The 10,256-nt window shown below is 33.0% G+C and overlaps 1 protein-coding gene across 4 annotated transcripts; it reads right to left on the minus strand.

Annotated features, from left to right (window-relative positions):
- Positions 1-700: 700 nt before the first annotated feature.
- Positions 701-4,627, minus strand: LOC112800257 (uncharacterized). Of its 4 annotated transcripts, none has more exons than XR_011861925.1 (12): positions 4,384-4,627; positions 4,118-4,222; positions 3,694-3,765; positions 3,295-3,438; positions 2,937-3,157; positions 2,708-2,778; positions 1,913-1,978; positions 1,577-1,739; positions 1,445-1,481; positions 1,277-1,316; positions 1,140-1,180; positions 701-913 (listed from the first exon to the last, which is right to left on the minus strand). XR_011861925.1 is itself a non-coding variant. In XM_072196406.1 (12 exons), the coding sequence occupies exons 3-7, from the start codon at positions 3,759-3,761 to the stop codon at positions 2,711-2,713; spliced, it is 399 nt and encodes a 132-aa protein (XP_072052507.1). In that variant the 5' UTR covers positions 3,762-3,765; positions 4,118-4,222; positions 4,384-4,626; the 3' UTR covers positions 701-913; positions 1,140-1,180; positions 1,277-1,316; positions 1,445-1,739; positions 1,913-1,978; positions 2,708-2,710. The 4 variants fall into 4 exon arrangements, 1 of the variants encoding a protein (XP_072052507.1); XR_011861926.1 differs by having other exon boundaries at positions 1,445-1,739; positions 2,937-2,996; positions 3,099-3,165; XM_072196406.1 differs by having other exon boundaries at positions 1,445-1,739; positions 2,937-2,996; positions 3,099-3,157; positions 4,384-4,626.
- Positions 4,628-10,256: the final 5,629 nt, after the last annotated feature.

Here is a 10,256-nt window from a genome sequence, read left to right on the forward strand (position 1 = left end):
ATTTAGATTTATTTGGATAAATAAATTTCAGAAAAATGATAAATAAATTATTAATTTTTTGATCTGCAAATATTTAAATTTTTGAAAATTTAAAAATATATTAAAGTCTCAAACCTTTTTAAAATTTGAATATCTCGATCTCTCATAATTACTTGGGTTTGTCAGATTTAACAAAAAAATCAAACGTTAGTTCCATTATACTGACTTAATTGATATAGATGCATATGTGGGAGAATTTTAAAGTTGAACAAGTTACACCTAGAGATTAATATGTCCAGATTTTGAAAATGTTAGAGATTTAAATCACTACAAGATTTTTGTTTATTTGTGGAGTTTTTTTTTTTTATTTGTGGAGGTTTATAACCCCCACCAAATAGTTTTTGGGAGTTTCTAAAACCTCCAAAATTTGAGGTGCCACGAGGTCTTTTGTGGGGGTTTTTAAAAACCTCCACGATCTATTCAGTGGAGGTTTTGTGTGTGTTTAGTGGGAGTTTTATACTGGTGTTTGTGGCAGTTTTAAATCACTTTTTGTGGCAGTTTGAAACCCCCACAAATTAATTTTCTCATTTACACACTACCCAAATTAATTTTTTTTACATTAAAATTTAAAAACTAAATTTTTTATAGCACAATAATTCCTCAATGACACCAAAAAAACAATAATTTTTCAATATAAGATAACTCTATATATATATAAAAGTTCTCAATGTCAATAATTCCAAACATAATTACATATGATATTGTTCTTCATAACTATTACTTGCTTTTCATTAAAAAAAATAAAATAAAATAACTTCAATGTTTTAATATCATATAACTACATAATTGCAATAACAGCAGCTTCAGTAATGCACATGCCCATGGAGTTCTCCACACAAATGATTGTCACGTAGTGTAACCAAATAGCATGACCCTGCAGATTATTCACAAAAAAATTATTCTATGAATAGCATGACCTTGCATGCCATTGATCAAGGACTAAATTTAAAAATTATTCAATGATACTGATAAACCAAAGTCTGAAAGCAGTAAACTCTTCTAATTATTCACAGAAAAACAAAGTATGGACAAGCTTAGGAAAAACAAACAAAAGGGAAAGAAAAAAAATGCACAATGCTGATTGAATGATGAATGCATACCACACTTTTCACAGTGGAAATAGTTCTCTTGACCACCAACCCTGTTTTTAAATTAGATCATAAAAAATTAGCTTGTATGTCATAAATTCAAGTGACATAAGATATGGATATACTCAACACAGCTAAGTAAACCGTACCTACAGATTTCACACTCATCACAATGAATCTGTTGTTTTCCTATCTGCAAATTGATTAAAAAAACATTCAGCATCATTGAGGAAGTAAAAATATTAACAATTCCTAGCTGGAATTATGCATCAAATTCAGCCTAGTCCATCTCCAAGAAATAAGTTGGAAGAAAATACTTATCGGCTGCTCAGTGTTACAAATTGCACAAACAACCTGAAACACTTTAGAAACTATTTAAAATTTGGAAAACATTGAACTGATAGAAATTTTGAAATGGCCAAAAAGATAAGAAATTTTGCCATCCAAACCTCATCATAGCAGTAGGACCACCCGTCTCTATCTCATCTAAAATATGCTTCAAAGATAGATCTTCTTTTATGCGTACCATTCCCTTCTCAAGCTGATCTATTCAGCCAGTTCCTTGATACTTAGATCCTATGCATTCCATATTTTAGCATTAGTAATATGGACCTGAAATGCATGGTTTATATTATTGTCTCACTATTGGTTTTAAAACAATACACCACTAAGATCCAAAAAACTGCATGTACAAAAATAAGATTTTCTATAAGATAGAACATGTCCATAAAGTGAAATGAAATGCTAATTAACAATAACATTCTGAAACTTGTTGGGGATCGTACCTTTTTCATTTTTAGGGAGCACACCTTTTCCAGTCTTCTTAATGTTTAGGCTGAATTTTTTCACCCCTGACTCAGCCATCATAAAAACCTGAAATTCTTTTGTAGCACACAATATATAAATAAATAAATAAAATACTTAGTCAAAATTTAGTTTATTTTTCTAACAATCTAAACCAACTAGTTTACTTTTCCTTTTCAAAATTTGGATGGATTAATTTTTAGTCAAGAATAACTACTCTTACCAATAAATAATCAAAACAAGCATGTGTCAACTAAGTTGGAACAACAAAAGTGGATTCTGCTATTGACTTCAAAAGCTTAAGCAGTGTTACACAACAGCTTAAGCAAAAAAAGTCTATATCTATATGTTTCTACACTTCAAAGCCTTGATTTCAAAAGCTAATAGACCCAAAAAAAAGATTGGTTAATTTTTTTATAATTATTATATATATAAAATCATAGTTATAAACTCAATAGCATCTGAAGAAAAATTAATGCACTATCAACTTAAATGCCTTGTTGAATGAAAATGTAAGCTTTCCTAGTTTGTAAAAAGTATCAATAGTTATAAGGAGCATTCTCATATAAATAGGTTTCACTTGATTATCACTTGCAAATGATATGTTAAGAGTTCAGCATGATTCATAATTATGCAATTGCAGTAAATAAGCCCCACTAGCTAGAAAAGCAATTAGGTCACGCTAAAATCTAAATCATTAAGTTCTGTTCATTATCAGATGTTCATAAATAAAACAATCGATTATTAATAAAATGAACAAAAGTTAAATGTATTACCGTTTAGTGGTTTTGAAATGTCCATACAATGTTCAGAAGGAGATGTACAAAGGAAGTTATTTCCTGAAATACTATGATAAAAGAAGTATAGTGTCAATTAATGCATGATTAAAGGAAATTTAGAAAAAAAAAACAAAAGTGCTACAAGTGTTTCTTCTTTTTAATAGGATAATCAGAATTTAGCTGTTGCATATCTAGGCAAAAAAGCTAATACAATTAAAGAACTCACATGTAACCTTTTGCCAAAATTTTTGGAGTGGGACCACTGAGATTATTAAATGACAAGTCCCTTCAAAAAATATAAGGTTATGGAACTGTACTTGACTGATTGAGGAGGTAAAGGTATTACAAAATTTCATAGAGGAGTAGAGGACATGCAAAAATGAAAGACCTGTCAAGTTAGTAACAAGTGGAGGGATCTGTCCAGATAGATTATTTTTGCTGAGCCACCTGAAAAGCTTGGCATGATTGAATTAGGAACCATGGAGTTAGAGAAACACTAATGAATAAAATTAAAATTTAAGGGGAACAAAAAAAACAGGGTTAAAATAACATCATCATCTATCTATTTGTTAAAACACACTCACAAGTAACTTAGTTGAGACAATAAGCGCAAAGAACTAGGAATTCCTCCAACAAACTGGTTACTGGAAAGTTCTAGAGTTTGAAGCTCTGACAACTTGCCTATCTCAGCCGCGATAGGACCAGATAACTGATTGTTCTGTAGTAACCTAAGTTCAGCAATAAAAAAACTCACTTAGTCACATGATAAAATGAGTTCATTGTATTTTATGACTACTTATTTTTCTCCTACCGTTGTTTGGCATCTATTAAAAATTAGTGGAAGGTTATTATGACTATTTATGAATAAAAAACATAATAAACAAGGCATCTTTCAGATACTGCTGAGTCAACAATACACCACAATTCACCATTAAGTTTGAAAAGTATAGGCAATTTATGTGGAGAATAAGAGAGACACTCACAATGTTCGGAGATGGCTCAAATTTCCAATTCCTGACAAAAGAGTTCCAGATAAACCAGCACTGGCCATTTTCCTACCAAAAGCAGAAAGTTACCACCAGCAACAAAGATCAGTATCATTAGAATACAGTGGATGGTATTAGAAAGACAGAGAAATGAATTTTTCCCAATATCTAGTCATTCTAATGACATCACTTAAATTTGAAGGAATGGTTTCGTAGAACAAGTTTTGAGAGAAATCAAGAAACTACAGATTTTTCTTTTGGCCTATCCACTCTAGAATTGACCCACTGAAATAGTTAGTGAATAATTCATACACATCTAGAAGGCTATTGTCAATGAGCAGCTTCTTCAGTTCAAGAGCAATTTTAATAGCTACATGATTGGGAATCTGCAACCAACAAGCAAATCACAAATGATACTAACCAAATCGAATCCACATTGCAGCATTATCATCCAACCGCACCTACTGAGCAAAAATCTAGACAGAACATAGTAGTGATCCGCATTATCACCCAACCGCACCTTCACCTATAAGCACAAAACACAAGGGAATCGATATTCACACTATAGAAGCAAATAAACCAATTGAAACTGAACAGAAAATAGATTCCAAAATGATTGATTATGTACATTCATGCAATGAAGAAAATTTTCGATATCTATATTGAAATTGAGGTTTCGAAACGGACCTTAACGAAATCGTACTTGGAAGAAGCATTGCGGGAAGAGAATTTGTTTTTGGAGGAGAAGCTTTGCTTTTCATCGCTTTCTTCGCCGCTGGCAGATGAATGGCTGTAGCAGTGGCGGTGGCTGTGGCGGTAGCAACGGCAGGGCGATGGCGAGGACGACGGTTATGATTAGGTCTTGCTCCCTCTCCATCTCACTCGAAGCTACTAGAAGCTAGCCCTTGTTTGCATCTTTACTATGGGCTTTGAGAGTTTATTTGGGCCTTTAAAATACTGACATTTTTATTTTTGGGAGTTTTGTAAATTGTCACAAATAGATAATGTTGGGGAGGTTTTTAAAACCTCCACTATAAAACCTCCATCAATTAGTGAGAATCTTGTAGTGAATATATTTTTAAATTCTCAAAAAGAGTTAAATATCTACAAACCAAGAATTCATAAATTGATTTATTTTTTTCTCAATTTTATTATTTAAATTAAAAAATCCTGAAAAGAGTAAAAGGGCAGCAAAGATAAAAATGATGAGAAATATATTGTGGTTGTTGTGATAAGAATGGGATATGGATGCCCATTTTCTATACGAGACTTACATTTTCAAGAGAGAATGAAAATTAATGAAGGTTGACAATATTCCTTTTGTATGCCTATAAATAGGAAGTTAAGCCTCCATTGATGTTACACAACAACAAATACTATTTTGTCTCTATTTATACACAAGCAATAGTTATCTTTCTTCTCTCTCTTTCATATCACTAATTACTATTCTCTCTCTTTATATATCTTACTATAATATTAAATATACTAATCATATCTATTATATTGTGATAATAATTGTGGTGAATATTACTATTAGAGTTATATAATTATACTTTTATATTCATTACATTTTCCTTATTTATTTATTTAATTTACAACACGTTATCAGCACGAGACTCTGATCAAATTTTTAGGAAGACTCAGGTAACAGATTTTCATTATGTCGAAACTCTCTCATCTTGAATTCAATGCTCTTGATATATCTGAAACAATTATTTATCATGGATATTAGATGCTAAAATTCATCTTGATTCAATGGATCTTGGAGATACCATTAAGGTTGAAAATAATGCATCCCAAAAGGATAAAGCCAAAGCAATTATTTTTCTTCGTCATCATCTTGACGAAGGATTGAAAAATGAATATCTCACATTAAAAGATCTTGCAGATCTTTGGAAAGACTTTGAAGAAAGGTATAATCATCAAAATCGGTGATACTTCCTCAAGCCCGATATGAATGGACGCACTTGCGTCTACAGGATTTTAAATCCATAAATGAATATAATTCTGCAATGTTTCGAACCACCTCAAGAATGAAATTATGTGGGGAAAAGATAACTGATCATGATATGTTGGAGAAATTTTTCTTAACCTTCCATGCCTCGAATGTGCTCCTGCAGCAGCAGTATCGAAAAAAAGGGTTTAAAAAATATTCTGAGTTAATTTCTTGCCTTCTTGTTACTGAACGCAACAATGAGTTGCTTCTAAAGAATGATGAAGCGCACCCAACTTGCGCTGCCCCATTTTCTAAAGTAAATATGGCAAATTATCCCAGAAGAGGTAAATCGCAAGATTTTAGTAACAAAAAAAATTATGAGAGAAAAAGAAATTATGTTCAAAAGAGAGGATCTCACCAGAAATGGGATAAAGAAAGAAATATTGGGCAAAATAAATCAACAGAGGATAAGTGTTTCCGTTGTGGTGGAAAGGGCCATTGGTCACGTACCTGTCGTACCCCAAGGCAGCTAGTCGATCTTTACCAAACATCTTTGAAGAAGGATGACAAAGGAAAAGAAACAAATTTTGTTTCAAATGATGCTGAAAATTTCACCACTCATTATGATGTATCTGATTTTTTTGAGGATCCTGAAGGGAATATTGGTCATTTGATCAATGATGGAATAGTTTAATATGTGAGATTGTTAAGTATCCATGTAAATAAATAATGTAAAGAACTTATTGTTAAGTTTTATTTTCTATGTATTTGAGTTTCAAATATGATGTATATAAATAATGAAATATTAATGTTTATGACTTTTGAAATCATTAAATGTGTCATGTTTTAAAATAAAATTTTAGTATATGACATTGTTTTTATGTATAGTGTTTCTTACAAAAATAATTTCGATCAAGTATTCAATTTAGCTGTGCATACTACTCATTTTATTATTATTTGTCTTTGAAGAGAATGGCAAGGATATGTATTGAAGATGTATGCCTTGCGGATAGTGCAAGTTCGCACACCATTCTCAAAAGTGATATATATTTTACCCATCTTGTGCCAAAAGAAGAATATGTTAATACTATTATTGGCTCAGGCAATGTGATTAAAGGCTCCGGAATAGCTATAATTTTGTTTTCCGGAGGAACAAAATTCATAATAAATAATGCACTATTGTCTACCAAGTCTCTAAGAAACTTGTTGAGCTTTAAGGATATTCGCCAAAATGGATATCATGTTGACACAATGAATGAGGGAAATTATGAGTATTTATTATCACAACTCATTATTCAAATAAGAAAATTATATTAGAAAGGTTACCCTCACTTTCATCTGGGTTGTATTATACCAAGATTAGTGCAATTGAATCACATGCCATTGTAAACCAGAAGTTTACTAGCCTAAACGAATTCTTAACTTGGCATGATAGATTGGGTCATCCGGGAACAATCATGATGAGGAGAATTATTGAAAACTCCCATGGATATTCACTAAAAAACTAGAAGATTCTTAAATCTAGTGAATTTTGTTGTGCTGCATGTTCTCAGTAAAGATTGGATTTGAGCCCCTAAATTCCTAAAAAGGATTCAAGGTGATATATGTGGACCTATTCATCCACCATGTGGATCTTTTAGATATTTTATGGTCTTAATAGACGCATCTTCGAGATGGTCACATGTGTGCTTATTGTCTTCTCGCAGCCTGGCATTTGCGAGATTACTGGCTCAAATTATTCGATTAAAAGCACAATTTCCAGAAAATCCAATCAAAGTAATTTGTCTTGATAATGCTGGTGAATTTACTTCCCAAGCCTTTGATGCTTATTGTATGGCTAATGGAATAAGTGTTGAACATCCAGTAGCTTATGTTCACACACAAAATGGGTTAGCAGAATCATTTATTAAACACCTCCAATTAATTGCTAGACCCTTACTTATGAGAACAAATCTCCCAACTTCGGCTTGGGGGCATGCTATTTTACATGCCACATCACTCATTCGTTTGAGGCCAACGAGTTACCATCAGTTCTCTCCTATGCAATTAGCTTTTGGTCAGCAGCCAAATATTTTCCATTTAAGAATATTAGGGTATGCGATATATGTTCCCATTGCACCACCTAATCGCACCAAAATGGGACCCCAAAGAAAATTGGGGATATATGTTGGATATGATTCTCCCTTTATAGTGAGGTATCTTGAGATACAAAAAGGGAGATGTATTTAAATCCCGGTTTGCAGATTGTCATTTTGATGAATCAAAATTTCCAACATTAGGGGAAGAGAATAAGCTTCCTGAAAAGAAACTTAATTGGAATGCATCATCATTGATGCATTTAGATCCTCGATCAGGGCAATGTGAACTAGAAGTTCAAAAGATTATACATTTGCAATGAATAGCAAATGAATTGCCTGATGCATTTTCTGATACAAAGAGGATAACCAAGTCGTATATTGAAGAATTGAAGATTGATGGTTTAGAAGTTATAGTAAACTCTCGTTGTAATATAGTTACTAAACCAAGCAATTAACCTTTCTTACAAACGTTTTGGTTGTCACAAGTAACAAACCCTTTTAAAATTGATAACCGAGTATTCAAATCTCGGGTCGTCTTCTCAAGGAATTGCAGGGAGGTATGTTCTTATTATTGGCTATGAAAAAGGTAAAATTGGGGGTTTGGAAATAAGGAAGAAGTATGACAAGTAATTCAAATGACAATTAAAATAAATAAATAACTATAAAATAAACTCTTGGCAAGATATGAAATTTCGGAAGTCCTATCCTAGTTACTCCTATAAGAATGGAAGTTAATCCCACTTAGTTAACCTTTGTGTAAGCAAGGGAAATTCAAGTGAACCAATTGGTTAGATTTCTCAAGTCCTAGCCAAATCCTAAGGAAAGACTAGAGTTAGTGGAATTCCAGTTAATTAGCCGACATAACAATCAATCATGAATAGTTGGTAACTCAAGAGCTTCCAGTTAATCAATTAAAGCCAATAATATAAAAAGCTAAATAAGAATCTTAGATCTGAAATACCTCAAATAACATACATTCAAAGCAATAAAATCTAACATGGAAAATATTCATAAGCCAATTGGGCAACATAAATCAAATACAAATAAAAGCATTAAAGTATCTCAAAGTAGAAGAGAAGTCAAAATAAAGGAATATTGAACCTGATATGAAGATGATATAAATCCTAATTTCTAAAAAATCCTAATCCTAAATTAAATTCTAATCCTAATCCTAAGAGAGAGGAGAGAGCCTCTCTCACTAAAAACTACATCTAAAGCTTAAAATTGTGAATTATGAAAAGCATTATCATGAATGGATGCATTCTCCCACTTTATAGCCTCTAATCTGTGTCTTCTGGACTTGGATTTGGGCCGAAAAGGGTTCCAGAAAATGCTGGAATCGTTTTCTGCAATTTCTGGTGTGTGGCCTCTGTCACGCGTCCGCGTAGGTCACACGGTCACGTCATCCGGAGTTTTCCATGTCATGCGGCCGCGTCAGTCATGCGTCCGCGTCATATGCATTTCTCTCAAGGCGCGCGATCGCGTCAGTCACGCGATCGCGTCACTGCCGTTTCGCGCTGGCATGCGGCCGTGTCGCCCATGCGGTCGTGTCGCTGCCAATTTCTTCAATAACTCCGTTTCAAGCTTTCCTTCCATTTTCGCATGTTTCCTTTTCATCCTTTAAGTCATTCCTGCCTTGGAATATCTGAAATTACTCAACACACAAATCACGGCATCGAATGGCAATAAAAGATAATTAAAATTAATATTTTTAAAGCCTAGAAAACATATTTTTCACATACATCACATAATAAGGAAGGGAAAGTAAAAACATACAATTTCACATGCATAAGTGGGTAAAGGATTGAATAAAACACTCAGATTCGGCACAAATTATATCACAAAATATGAGTTTATCATACATACTAGCAGAAAATGCCCCAATTTGAATTGATGTCCCAGTTGGACAAATTGCCACCGAAGCAAATACATGCCAGAAGTGTGGCAGGCCTGTCGGTTCCAAAGACAAAAATCCTCGAAAGCGAAAAAAGGTAAATACTATTCCTGTTGAAAAAGACATAGTAGAAACACCTGAAGTTATCCAAAATTCTGATATAGTTTTAATGCCAGAAGACGTTCAGGTACCTGAAAATTGTGAAAATGACGAGATATCGATAAATTATGTCTTTACAGGAGAGAAATGGGAGCGAAATAAGACAATTGTCAATGAAATATTTACATATAATGTGGCATTAAATATCATGCATGAAGGTAAGGATCTTGAGCCAAGATCAGTCGAAGAATGTTGACAAAAGAATGATTGGCCAAAATGAAAAGAAGCCATGAAGCCTGAATTAGACTCGCTTGCAAAATGTGAAGTCTTCGGACTTGTAGTCCGTACACCAGAAGATGTAAAACCTGTTGGATACAAATGAGTATTTGTGAGAAAACGAAATGAGAAAAATGAAGTTGTGCGCTACAAAGCCCGACTTGTGGCACAAGGTTTTTCACAAAGACTCGGTATAGATTATGAAGAAATGTATTCCCCCTGTAGTGGATGCGATAACATTGCGTTATTTGGTTAGTTTATCTGCATATCATAAACT

The sequence above is a fragment of the Arachis hypogaea genome, chromosome 1, assembly GCF_003086295.3.
Source record: "Arachis hypogaea cultivar Tifrunner chromosome 1, arahy.Tifrunner.gnm2.J5K5, whole genome shotgun sequence".
In the NCBI taxonomy this organism is placed as follows: domain Eukaryota; kingdom Viridiplantae; phylum Streptophyta; class Magnoliopsida; order Fabales; family Fabaceae; genus Arachis; species Arachis hypogaea.

What these genes read in the sequence shown, in the direction of transcription:
- LOC112800257 (XM_072196406.1), bottom strand. Translation starts at nt 3,761, where the DNA reads ATGGCCAGTGCTGGTTTATCTGGAACTCTTTTGTCAGGAATTGGAAAT. An exon ending in TTGAGCCATCTCCGAACATT is followed by an intron (nt 3,439 to 3,693) that starts GTGAGTGTCTCT and finishes TGCTGAACTTAG; the next exon opens with GTTACTACAGAACAATCAGT. An exon ending in ACTTGTTACTAACTTGACAG is followed by an intron (nt 2,997 to 3,098) that starts GTCTTTCATTTT and finishes TATTTTTTGAAG; the next exon opens with GGACTTGTCATTTAATAATC.